The sequence below is a fragment of the Balaenoptera physalus genome (assembly GCF_965194825.1).
Source record: "Balaenoptera physalus genome assembly, chromosome: 10".
In the NCBI taxonomy this organism is placed as follows: Eukaryota; Metazoa; Chordata; class Mammalia; order Artiodactyla; family Balaenopteridae; genus Balaenoptera; species Balaenoptera physalus.
This window is the reverse complement of record NC_138889.1, coordinates 74,211,299-74,224,986: the sequence shown is the minus strand read 5'-3', so window position 1 is coordinate 74,224,986 and position 13,688 is coordinate 74,211,299. Positions and strand designations below refer to the sequence as shown.

At 45.2% G+C, this 13,688-nt stretch overlaps 1 protein-coding gene and 1 long non-coding RNA gene across 14 annotated transcripts in view; one reads left to right on the top strand and one right to left on the bottom strand.

Annotated features, from left to right (window-relative positions):
• Positions 1-13,688, bottom strand: part of LOC309667728 — a 504,177-nt gene that overhangs the window by 118,600 nt on the left and 371,889 nt on the right. The window lies entirely within an intron of this gene.
• Positions 1-13,688, top strand: part of PLEKHA7 (pleckstrin homology domain containing A7) — a 210,187-nt gene that overhangs the window by 148,987 nt on the left and 47,512 nt on the right. For all 13 annotated transcript variants that reach the window (XR_014267916.1, XR_014267917.1, XR_014267918.1 and 10 more), the window contains one exon: positions 12,709-13,179. Coding sequence is in view for 10 of the 13 variants with exons in the window: in XM_082476523.1 (XP_082332649.1) it covers positions 12,709-13,179 (471 nt within the window). In the remaining 3 variants the exon portion in view is untranslated. The remainder of the gene's footprint in view (positions 1-12,708; positions 13,180-13,688) is intronic.

Sequence of the window (13,688 nt, the reverse complement as noted above, 5' to 3'; positions counted from 1 at the left end):
TGGGATACACAGCCTTGGTACCTGGTTGTACGTTTCTCAGTCTTTCTCCTCTAGTGTGTGGTGGAAGGGAAAACCCTGGGGCTAAGATTGGGGAGGAGAGAGCGGACAGACAAGAAAGATCTTGCAAACTGGAAACATGCCACCGACGGCCCACCTTGTTGTTGGGAGCTGACTTGGGAGCTGTCTTCCAGCTGCCTCTTCCCTCGAGTGGGCCAACCAGGGTACCATCAGGGATCTTGAAGTTCCTGAGTCTGTTGACTGTGGGTGATTCCCTGTGAGAAAGCAGAGGAGAAACATGAGTGGAGTCATGGGCTTGGAGAAGGTGGGGAAGCCCTGGAAAGTCAGGGTGCCTTTAGCCAGTCCTCATCTGACATGAGCCCCGTTCTTCACTCTCTGGACACCTTGCTCTGCTTAGAGGCCTCTGACAAAGGTCTGTTAGTGAGGCCTCAGAACAAGAGTAGTGTCCTCCAGCAACCTAAAGACAGGATTCGTCAGTAACTGCAAATGGGCTTCACATGGATGTTTTTATATTGTCCACCTTTTCCAACTCATGTGTATGTGATTTTTGGTGTTAGTGGTACTTCCTAGCTTCATGATATCTTTCCTGAGACGATCAGACCTTTGATATAGATAGTGACCTCCCTCAAGAGGCCAGGTTGGGGTCAGGCTCTACCCTTGGAGCTTCCTAGCAACTCAGTCAAGCATTTGTCATGCTGGGGGGTTTTTTTTTCTGTCTATTTTTCAGTATCCTAGGCTTCAGGTGGGAATCATCTTTGTATATTCTGCACGCCTGACATATAATAAGCTCTCAAGTGTCTGTTGAGTGAGTAAGTGAGAGATTGGAAGAATGAGTGAATATGTTGAACAGAACAGGACCAAAGACTGTCCTGGAAGTTTCCCCGTGGGCCCTGAATCAGTAACTCTTAACTACAGGTATTCAGTCAGGTTTGCCTCTGCTTCTTAGCATTGTCATCCAGCCTGAATTTTTCTGTTGTGTCCATAATGATGATATGAAAGCCTGTGCCATTAACCTGCAGGTACGCTGTTCAGAGTGACATTGGCATTTCCACCTTCATCCTAGGAGAAGGAAACTGGGCAGGTTTGACACGACTTACTCCTAGTTTACATGCTCACTGTTTCCTAGTTTTTGTTGTTCATTCTTTTTTTTAAAAAAATTTATTTATTTATTTATTTATTTATACACACATACATACATGTGTACAATCAGTGAAGACATTCCCTGGCGGTCCAGTGGTTAAGACTCCACACTGCCAATGCAGGGGGCGCAGGTTTGATCCCTGGTCGGGGAACTAAGATCCCACATGCCACGTGGCGCAGCCAAAAGAAAAAAAAAATCAGCACAATAAAGGCAAGAAAAATTTTTTAAAAATGCAGAAAGTAAAGAGAAATATCCTTGGTCACCTTCCCAGGGTTACCTCTGTTACCAAGTTAACAGGGATCCTTTTAAACTATTTTCTATTCATATATGCGCGTATATGCGCTTATATAAATGTAGAGGGGTTTTTTGTGCTTTTTTTATAGCATGAATGATATTGATCTTGAAAATCATTCTGTATCAGTGTATATGGGCTGCCTTTATTTTTGACTGTTGTATGGTACTTCATAAGGTAGAGGTACCATAATGTATTTAAGCATGTGCCATATCTTGGATAGTTTATTTTTTGTCCTCTTTTACTGTTGTAGGTAGTTGTGTAATGAAAAACTTTCTACAAGCCTCTGCATGTGTGAGGCTTTCAGATTGCCGGGTCAATATACAATGCATTTTTAATTTTAATCAATACCACCAAACTGCCCTTGAAAGAAAGCTGTATATTCCACTAGTGAGAGCGCTCATTTCCCCACATCTTTGCCAACAGTTGATATTATCAATCTTTTTCATTTTTGCTGAGCTGTGTGTAGATAAATGGTATCTGGTTATTTTAATGTGTATTTTCATGATGGTAGGGACCTTTTATATTTATTGACCACTTGTATTTCCTCTGCACTGAATTGCTGGTACCTATTCTCTGCCCATTTTTCTACCGAGTTGCTTGCTTTTCCTTGGTGCTTCCTTTCCTACATGTGCTGATATCTGCCCAGTTAGGAATGCAGCTTAGCCTATTGCAGAGGTTGGTTATACGCTCTCCAGTCTTGTTATTCAGTCTGTAATATTCTGGCATTTTCTCTGTTCTCTTGGATTCCTCAGAGATCACCTGAGAGGTTTCTTGAGCCCATCTCCGAGTTCCCTTAGGGCCCTGGCGTGCTAACAGCTGGGCCTTTTCCGTCTTCCTCCCCACCTTGGTCTTTCAGTCTCTCTTAACCAAGGTTGTTCTCTTATTCATGATGAAGTTCATTCATCTTGATGAAGATAAGGAACTAAATCCAGAAGGTGAAGAATTCAACTTTATTTGTGCTGTGGTCATCTTCCCAAGCAGAGATACCTATGTCTCATATTTTTTTTAAAGTTCTCCCCTTCTTTATTTTAATTGTTAGAAAATAGAAAATTTTGTTTTATTTTGCTTTGCTTTAAATAAACAAACCTCAGTCCCTTCTAGACTTTACCGTTTTTGTAGTCATTCATGTAGGCCCATTCCACTGGATTTGTATTTTATCTCTGCTTGATGCATTTCTTGTGTCCTTTTATAACGTGAGCTCTGAGAGCTCCCTGTGTTTTTACACTGGTTTCTTTCTACCAGCAATGTTAACTGGGTTCATTCTTGTGTCCCGGCTTTGCTCAGTTCTTTTTGCCTGACTAGGGCACTGGGTCAAAGATGACTTGAGAATGAGATCAGGCTTAATAGGAAAAAGTGCTGTGATTGATAAGTGATGTCTGCCTTCAACCGTTCAGGATGAATTTGCTAGCTGAGATTAGGAATTTTTTTTGTTGTTTTTTTACTTTTTCCTACCTGAAGATTTTGTAATTAACTATCAGATTTTGGTTTTAGAGGGGCTCCGTCCCTTCTCCACTGGGCTGCCTTCCGGATCTCAGGCCATTTGTATTGTCCCTAGCTTTTCTCTGAACTTTTAAAATGTGTTCTTACTATGCTCTTAATAAACTCTTAAAATCCCATTATCATCTTTGCCCAAGGTTTCTTCCCCGTTTAAAAAAAAAAAAAACTTGTTATACCTTCTGACGCAGACGAAAAGCAGAATAGCATTTCCTCTTAATTTTCTGAGAGATGAAATTGTCAGCCAAGGAAATTCAGACTTATTAAATGTTCTATTTTACCAGAATAAGATGTTCAGACATTTGGTTAGTTAGAAGTATTCATCATGCAGGACTACATCTTGCCTCTCCTCCACTTTGGTGATATGCTCTGCAAAACCTCCATCTCTGTTACGTGGGTGGCCCCAACCATAGCTTTTTGTTCTCTCCCTCCTTGTTTCTCACCCAAAAGCTTCTATCCTTATTCATACAGGCAAATGCTTTCTTTATGAATGTGGTACATTAGGACTTCTGATTGCAGGTAAAAGAAAATGCAAACTTACCTTAAAGGGGGAGGAATTTATTGATTCATGTCAATGAAAAGTTCAGGATAGCTTCTAGCTTTAGAAACAGTTGGGTTCAAGGCTCAGACAGTGTCATTACAAGTCATTCTCTCAGGCTCTGCCTGCCTGGGCTGGATTCATTCTTAAGCTCCATGTGGAGGTCCCTGGCATATCTAGGACCTGGTGGCTAGATAGCTACAGTAGCCCCAGACTTGCGTTGTCCCAGTTAAGTTCAGCAGGAAAGAGCCAGAGTCTTATCCAGAAGCTCTGAGATCTTATTCTGATTAGACAGGCTTAGGTCACATTGATTCCCAAAATCACATACTGTGGCTAGGGAATGCACGTACTGATTGGCACAGACCTGGGATACATGCTTCACTTCTGAGAACTAGACCATGGGGACTGAGAGCCAGGTAGGGGTGGATTCCCAAGTAATGCTAGGGTTATGGGCAGAGGAAGGAGAAATGACTTGATGGGATGTGGTAAACGAGATGCAAGCAACCAATATCCAGGCCACTTCCTACTGTATCAATTTCTTTTGCCTTAAGTACTAACCCCTCCCAGAGTTTAGTCTCTGAAGTTGGATAGACCGGGGTTTAAATCCCAGCTTTACTACTTTCTAGCTGTGTCACTTGTGCAATTTAGGTATGCTTTTTAAACCTCAGTTTTTCGAAGTTATCGGGTTTTTGCAAAGATTAAATGAGTGTATAAAGTGCTTACTTTGCACGTTGCCTAAGACATAGTTGATACTCCATCTCAGGTGTGCTAGCTTCCATAGGGTTTGGTTTAACAATGTCATTGGGTCTTTTTCCTTTGCACCCTTCCAGTTTCATCGTTAATCCTCTGGATTACATTGATGATGAATCTCTTGTGAGCAAATCATACTCTCTCCCTTGCCAGGCTGTGCCCATCCCCTAGCACTGTGAGTTGTGGCTCAGCAACCCAGGCTCCCTGCAGCGCTGCCCCTCAGCCTGCCCCTCGCCGCTCTCCTCCTCCAGCCTCTTCCTACATCCTCTAACCACAGAGGGAGCTGCGCACCCTTGCTGCACCTCCTCCCTTTGTCCTCTTGTTTCCTACACAGGCTTCAGGGTCTCTTGATAGACAAGTATTCTTGAGACCCCAGCCCTACGCTGTAAGGAGCACCAAGCACTGCTGCCAGAGCCTGCCCTCTACCTCCTTCTGTCCATAATTTCTTCTCCCCTATTTCCGTGTTCCTCCACTTACCAGACTTTGGATTCTGGTTTTTGATTCTCCACAGCCTCCTTGAAATTTGTCTTCTGAGTTCCCCCCTGTTGAACTGGTTGTTCTTCTCTTGTCTAAGGATGTCTTGTTCTTTCCAGTAAGCTAAAGCACTGAGCAAGGAGGTCAGCTTGGTGTTACAGTTCACAAAACTGACAAGCAGTTCAGATAGGAGGGCCTATCAGAAGACAACTTATCTCTTTTTATTGGTTTCCAAACCTCTCTGGTCTGTGGTGTAACTATAGTCCTGTCTTGGGACTGAAGGAACTTATAGCCTAGTCACCTTTGGCATAAAATCCAATCTCCTTAATAGGGTTTTTGATCCCTGCCTGAGTCTGGTCCCTGCAGGTGCCTTTGGCTCACATTATGCTATTCCTTATCCTCTCGGCCCCAGCCATACTCAAATTATTGAATTGGGTGCATTTGTCTGTACTTTTGTCCACTTAGTCTTTTATTCTACAGTTATTTATTGAGGGCATATTGTGTGTCAGACACTGTTAAGCATACTGAGAAATACAGCAGTCTTCAATAGAGAGGCAAAGTCCCATGCATTCTTGGGTGGGTGAGGGGGAGAGAGACTGTATACAGGCAAACAAATCAACAAGATGATTTTCTATCATGATCTATGCATGAAGGCAGTAAAATGGAATGATGAGATGGGGAGGGACTAAGGGGCAGGGAGTAGCCACTTTTGTTTGGGTGGTCAGGGGAGGCCTCCATAGGGGGAAGGTGTGGAGGTGAGGCCTGATTGATGCACGAAAGTTACATATGTAAAACTTCGAAGAAGAGTGTTCTGGGCAGAAGGTACGGCACTTACAAATGTCCTGAGGCAGGAATGAGCTCGGTTTATTCAAGGAACAGAAAGCTAGGGAGTTATGGCCGAATCAAAGCGAGCTAGGGGGAGAAGAGACTGTGATGAGCTCTGGGCAGGTAGATGGAGGTCCATATCGTGAGGCCCAGGATCCCTCTGGGCCTTGCTCATCTGCTCCCCTGGCCCTCACCCTTATTAGGACAATTCAGCACAGCCTTCAGGTCCTAGCCTATGCATATTTCTTCCTTCTTTGACCCTCAGTGTGTCAGATGCCTCTGCTTATAGCACTCTTTCGTTCCTTATGCATAGAACTTTCATGTTAAAGTTATGTTGGCCTGCTTTCTCACTGTCACCCTGCTAGACCGTATGCTCCTTGAAAATGAGAATAGTCCTGGCACGTAGTAAGCATTCAGTTAATGGATGGGGGTGTGGATGGTTGGATGGATGAACAAAACTTCTACCTGTAGGATGTTCACATAAGGACTTGGGGTGTCTGAGAGCAGTCTGAGCACTGCTGTGGGATTGATTGTGGGGAATCAGCCTGCTCAGAAGTGGCCCACACGTTTCTGGCTATCTGCACTCTCTAGAGAGCATGGAATCTTTGGCCTTACAAACTCTGATCACTTTGGTTAAAGTGTGGCAGGACAACACCTGAGGTTGGACAAGCCCCTTGGACCCTTGGCAGAAGTAATGTATAGACATGTTTTCAGCCCAGGTGCAGGGCTTTGGAGTTGGATCACATGGAATTTGAGTCCTGCTTATGTCACTGGTTGCATGATCCAGAGCAAGCTGCTTAACCTCTCTGAGTTTCACGTTCATTACCTATAATGAAACAATAATATCTCCAGCTTTGTGCAATGATAAGAAGAGATAATGTATTTAAAGTGCTTAGCGTAACTTACTTTTGCAGTTAGTAGGTGCTCACCGTAGTCCCTATCTTTCAGTAGAGACAATTTATTGTAAGTAATCTGGTGCTCATGTGAGTGCCCTCAGCCTCTCTGGGCTTGACAGTACTGACCTTGCAAGATTGTTGTAGGGATTAGAGATGGACTATGTCAGGTTCCTGGCACACAGTAGGACACAGCATATAATAACCAAGCATTGGCCACAAAAAATGAATGACCCAGACTGTAACTGCCGTAGAGAGATGGAAAGTGAGTGAGCTTGGTGTGTGCCAGAACTCCAGACTGGCTCAGGTTGGGCTGTGACAGTTGAACGTTACTTACCCAGCTAGAAGGAAGAGGGAAGGATTCTCCGGGCAGGAATGAACAAAGTGAGGAGACCTGGCAGCCATTATATATCTTTCCTTTCTTCTTCGTCTGGTTTGTCAGGTCCTTAAAACTTCACAGGGGACTTTGCCGATAGCCGCTCTGCTGAGGCACGTGATGGCCTCAGGTAGGAGTCTGGTGCTTCATTTATCCTTCAGTCTCACTCTTCTCTGGGGGAGGACAGGCCCTCTTCTTGTTTATTTAGAGCAGAGCGTGAAAGGCAGCAAGTTATCTTCCCCCATCCCAGGGGAACTGCCCTATTTAACTCTGGGGAAAAGTAGAAACCAATTCCTGTCTCCATTTCTCTCCAGCCATTTCCTTCTTCAAATCTAGGAACTAATTCAGCTGAGCAGGCCTGCCTGCATGCTCCCTAGAGACTTTGGGCCCATTCTCTTCAGCCTTTTATACAAGTCTATGGACTGTGCTCAGGGTGGGTTCTAGATTTTGAGCCCACTGTCCTCCTGAGCCTTGGGGTCAGTGCTCAGGAACTTCTGCCCTTGACCTGGCGCAGACCAAACTCTCTAAGGATATCAGTGGCCTGACCCTTGTTCTTGGGCTATTAGTTTGGTCATTTAGGTATGGTGAGTAGGGAGGGATCCTCCACTGGGATTGCGACAGGAAGGCTGTGTCTGCCAACAGGACCAAGGTCCAGCCGAGCTCATATAAGCTGTCGTTCCTTTTCTCACCCAAGTCTTTGAGATTTCAGGTGTGTGTGTGTTTAACATCAAGATAGAAGTAAATGTTGTTCCTTATTTCCTGGTGAGATAAAGGGTTTGGAGGCAGAATAAAACAATAGCGTACAACTGCTTGGTATGATGTGTTTTACTTCCAAGTTCATGTGAGGGACAGGAATAAGATAGAAGTATCGTCAGTCTGAAATAGGTGCTCTTCCCACTTACAGGGGAAAACAAGGATTTTCTCTAAGCAGACATAAAGCATTGCTGTGATGTGCTGAAAATGGGGGGGGGGGAGCCCAGTCCCTGCTAATGATGGGCTCAGCCCCTTGTTTCAGTTAGGGATTGCGTTTGGTTGCCAGTAATAGAACAACCCAACTTAGGGTGGCATAATCAAATTGGGTTTTAGTTTTCTCACTAGCAGGGATCCAGAGTCGGTTAATTTGGCCTCATATAGTAGCTCCATGATGCTATCAGGGACCCAGGCTCTTTCTCACTTTCTACCCACATTTTGGCAGGTGGCTTTCATCCTCATTTTTGTCATCTTGCAATCCAGCATAGAGTCTAAATTCCAGGCAGGAAGAGAGGAAGGGTTAGCTAAGAGAGCTAAGCTTTCCTTCTTTTAAAGGCTTTCCTGGAAGACCCATCCAGCAATTTCTGTGCACATCTTATTGGCCAGATTTATGTTACACCGTCAGCTCCAAGGGAGGTTAGGAAATGTAAGTTTTTTGTTGGGTACATTGCCACTTTGAAAAAACTGGGGCAAGGAAGAAGGAGGGAATAGATATTGGAAGCCAATACATTTGCATTTGAGGACACGCTATGTGCCAGCCCCGGTGCTGTGCTCTTTCTGTGCATTGTCTCCTTTAATCCTCAAAACGACCCAAGGAGGCAGGGGTTGTCCCCATTTTGCAGATGAGGAACCTCAGACCACAGAGGTCAGGGACTTGCCCAAGGTCACCCAGCTTCTATGGGCTGGAGCCAGTTCTTGAATCCAGGTCTGACTGGCTCTAATCCTATGCCCTCTGGGTTTGTCAAGCTTGAGAAGTGACACATGTGGCCAAAATGGTCACCAAATGTCAGGAATTCCCTGTGTTTTTGAGTAGTCACTGATTCCACGTGCTCACAACGATAGTAATGACCTGCACAAGAAAGGCTTGTGTCATCTTAGCTGAACGTCTGTGCCCTGCTTGGCCAACTTCTCTGAATGACACCGTCACTGAAAGCCAAGGGATACTTCATTCTTTCCCACCACTGTGCTAAACTGAGCATTGCAGATCTATTGTGACAGATCTCCTGATTTGAGAAGTCATGTGTTACATTGGTGGGAATGCAAGGAGACAGGGAGAAGACCAAAAAACACTTTTGCCTTAAATCCTGTAACTTACTAAGTTAAATGTTTGTCAGGTAAGGTGGGGGAGTCGGGAACATTCCCTTCACCTTTCTTACCTGCAGCCAGAGCCTGAACGTTTTGGACACAAAGGCGTCTTATCTGAGGTGAGTCCCAGCAGCTGTGGAAATAGAAGCTGTTCATAACCCCGAGTATTAGGGCCTAGAAAAGCTGCCAGGTAGCAAGCAGACTACCATTCTTTTAACCATCCTCTAAAGGTTTGTTTTGCAGTAAATGCTGGTGTCAATCTGAGAAAAGGGTTTATCTTTCTCAATCAACTTTATATTCAGGACGTGTTGGCATGTATTGGAGTGTGTACACTCATATGTACACGCACAGTAGGGACTAATATTTGTAGTTATAAGTTAATTCCAAGGTTAGGAAAGACTGGCAAACTCCATGATTTGGGGTCAGCTTATGAGAACAGTATTAAATGTGGTCACCATGATTAAATCAGGCTTTAGGGTTGTCTGGGTTTGACAGCAGAGGCTATTTTCTCTACTACTTTCTTATATCCCCTAGTGCCTGTACCAGTGGGGATGTATAGGTTCTCAATAAATACATGGAAGTTGATTGGTAAAGAAAGAAAAATCCCCGTTACAGTTGGTTCGGCTAAGACATTGTACCCACAACCCCCGGGTTCTGAAGTTGAAGAAATCCTCTTATTTTATTTTAAAATTTATTTTATTGAAGTATAGTTGGTTTACAATGTTGTGTTAATTTCTGCTGTACAGCAAAGTGACTCAGTTATATATACATTCATTTTCATATTCTTTTCCATTCTGGTTTATCACAGGATATTGAATATAGTTCCCTGTGCTATACAGGAGGACCTTGTTGTTTATCCATTCTATATATAATAGTTTGCATCTGCTAATCCCAAACTCCCAATCCATCCCCACACCTCCCCACCCCCTCCCTGCAACCATAAGTCTGTTCTCTATATCTGTGGGTCTGTTTCATAGATAAATTGATTTGTGTCATATTTTAGATTCTACATATAAGTGATATTATATGGTATTTGTCTTTCTCTTTCTGAATTACTTCACTTAGTATGATAATCTCCAGGTCCATCCATGTTGCTGCAAATGGCATTATTTCATTCTTTTTAATGGCTGAGTAACATTTCATTGTATATATGTACCACATCTTCTTTATCCATTCATCTGTCGATTGAAGAAACCCTCTTTTCCCTTCAATTCTGATGTCATCCATTTAGGTGCATATTTGTTTTACTACATGGCTTTTACGACAAGGGGCTGTTTATCTTTGTGGTGGGGATAACAAGGAGGTGCAGTTACTTCGGTCTCACAATCAGAGTAACCAGGTTATAAAGCTTCAGTATCTTGGCTGGGGTGTGACCCAGAGGGCAGCCAGAGCTTTAATCTTCTAGACAGCAGCCTAAGCACACCACTAAGGGGTGGTTTTCTGAATTTGAGAAACAGTAGAGAAGATAAAGGCCAACTTAGATGACTTGCAGGCTGGGGTTACACTGATGTGGTGATGGGAGGATTAAAGGAAGAAAAGAAAGACAAAAGTTAAAACCTGTAATGTGTACATTGTGGAATAGAGTTGTCCCTTTAAAAACTTACAGTAAGAATTGCTTTTTCTTAAAGTGCAGGTCCCTGAATATTTCCCATATGTTCCTACTACTTAAGCTTATAGACTCACTGGACTTTAGGAATGGAAGGGTCCTTGGAGATCACCATCTAAATATGTCATTATAAAATGATGTAATAGGACTCCTTCTGCTATAAGTAATAGAGACCAAACTCAGACTAGCTTAAGTGAGAAACAGAATATATTGATGCACAACCGAAAAGTCCAAAGATATATCTGGTTTAGGTATGGCTAAATCTAGGAGTTCAGGCCAAGTCTTTAAGATTCTATTTCTCTCCGTCTGCTTTTCTTGGTGTTGGTTTCACTCTCAAGTAGCTGCTTCCCATGTAGTTGTAGCAGCTCAAGACCAGCTCCAACCAGAGTCCTAGAGCTAACTCTGATTGGCCTGGATTGGCTGATGTGTCAGCCTCTGAGCCAGTCAGTGAGACTTTGGAGCCTCAGCTCCACAGGGACTTGTAGAGTCAGCAGCACCTTTTAAACCACAAGGACTGAGCGTGGGGGAGGGTGATTCCCCAAATGAAAATTGAAACACTGTTAGAAGAAGGGGTGGGAGATGGGGGGAAAGATGTCCCCTAGTGATGGATAGAAGGAGGTCCAAACAAGCTTTCCCCCCGCCACCCACAAAGCTTTGGGTTTTCATGGAGAAGTCACGAGTACATGGACATGAGATGTGAGATTGCTTTTCTCAGTTTCCATGCCTAAGTGAAGGCCAACAGTTCGGCCTGCACACACTAAGAAGCAGACCTGTGTTAGGGTTTATATTTTCACTTTACATTGACATTTTAACCAGCTCCCTGACTGGATTGATCTGCCCTGAATCAGTGCTGATTATTGGTAGCTGAGGTTCTGAGGTTGTTGCAGGGACACCTGAGGTCTGGCCACCGAGCTGTAAATGCAACAGCATTTCCATTGTTCGTTCTCCTGTTGAAATGGAGAACCCTCAGGCTTGGCCATTTCAAGGAGTGATGGATGTCTAGACCAGGACCTTTTTACCAAGGAGCACAAGTCGCCCAGCTGCCCATTCAAGGTTCCCTGGTAATTTTTCTGGTCCTTCTGAGCTAGGCTGGAGTGGGCTCCCCTGCCTCCCCAGTCTAAACTCTGCTAAGCTTATGGAGCTGCTGCTGCTGTGTCTCTGGTGTCAAGTAATGAGGAGGCAGACATAACTAGGACCCAAGGAGGTGGGGAGAAAGGCAGCTTCCAGTGCGAGATGGGCCATGAAAGAAACCTGCCCTTCTCTATGCCCCAGAAGCTCTTTAGCCTTGGTTCACATCCTCCCCTGTCACCCCCACCCCGTTCTCCTTTGCAGTTTCCAAGTCTGCATATGTGCAGATCATGGACATGCATTTGGAGAGGCAGTAGAGAGCAGTGGCTACAGCACATGGGCTCTGCAGTCTGCCTGGGATTAAGCCCTGGTGTCTCTCTTTCCCAGCAGTATGGTCTTGGGCAAATCATTTATCTTCTCTGTGCCTCAGTTTCCTTATCTCCGAAATCTGACTAATAATACTTCAGAGAATTGTTGTCAGGTCAGTGTTCTTGCGTTCCTGTTTGAGCAGTTCCCTGACAAGATAGATAAGTAGTCACATAAAGAGATTGCTGTGCCAATTCTCTACTCACCATCTTGGAAGAATGTTAATTATGCTGCTAATTGTACTTTGGGCTGTGCTGGATGCCAGTGGGAGAGACCCTGGGCTCAGGAGCCTTCTATCCAAGCTGACCTGCCCCAGACAGACAGGTGGACAAACAGCAAAAGGGAAAGGCATGAGAATATCACATGTACCATTTATTTGTTCATCGGTATTTATAGAGCTCCTATTCTGTACTGTTATTTCATGGAAGTTCTGGGCATACGATGAATGGCCAGCTGGGCCTCTGGCCTGAAGGAACTCATAGTCTACTTGGGCGCTAGATGAGTAAACATGCAGTTATGGTCCAGTGTGATTAGTGTGATAGTGGAGTCAGCTGAGATCCTGATCGAGACTAGGGGATGTGTGTGTGTGTGTATGGTGGCTTCCTGGAGGAGGTGACATTTAAGCCAGATCCCAGAGGAGTAGAAGTTAGGCCAGCAGAGTAAGGGGATAGGGTATGAAAGGAGCTCCAGGCAGAGGGAAGAGCCCATGCAAAGGCCTGGAGGTAATTGGAGTGTAAAGTGTACCCTTTGGGGAGTCTTGGCTGGGGGTTCCGGTCTGGATTGGGCTGAACGAGCTGCTGTCATTGCAGGGACATGGAGAAGGTGGAGCGGCAGGCGGTCCCCCAGGCCAACCACACAGAGTCCTGTCGAGAATGTGGCCGCATGGGACCCGGACATGCAAGGGATTGTTCTCATCGCAACCACGAGGATTCCTTTGGATTCGAGAGGCGGGAGCAGGAGGAAGACCGGTCCCGGTCCCAGAGGGACCCACTGGAGGGCAAGCGGGACAGGAGCAAGGCCAGGTCCCCATACTCGCCAGCCGAAGAGGATGCCTTGTTCGTGGATTTACCCAGTGGCCCGAGAGGCCAGCAGGCTCAGCCCCAAAGGGCAGAGAGGAACGGTGTGCTGCCTGTCACATCTGGCCCAGGAGAGCAGAACGGGACTGGCGGGTACCAGCGGGCCTTTCCTTCCAGGACCAACCCTGAGAAGCACAGCCAGAGGAAGAGCAGCCTGGCGCACGTGGAGCAGTGGGCAAAGGCCCAGAAGGCGGACGGCAGGAGGTCAGTAATGGACTCAGGGTCGCTGCCGCTAATGAGCATAAAAATGTCATAAGAGTAGCTATCACTTACCCAGCACATGCTGGTACATGCCGGCCTTAAACTCTCTACCTCCGTTATCTCCATAAATCCCTGCAACAGCCTTGCAAGGAGGGGTGATAGCCTCAATTTATAAACAAAGAAATTGGGGCTTGGAGAAGTGAGGGAACCTGCCCAGGGCACACAGATAAGTGGCAAAGGCAGAGTTTAGACTCAGTCCATGAGCCTCCCAAGTGCACAAGAGATTATATCGGGGGTAGGGGTTTCCCATTCCCCAGGGAGTGTGCCCGAGACTGTCGGCATGTAGACAGTAACTGATCTTCTCCTCTTAGCTACTTCTCTGCATCCGGGAAATATTTGTAGCGGCTAGAGTAAGTACAGATCCATTTTTAATTCCAGGCACGTAGAGAAGTGCTCAGGCACTGTTGACATTAAGCTTTATTATACCCATTCCTTCAAGAAATGGTTTTAAT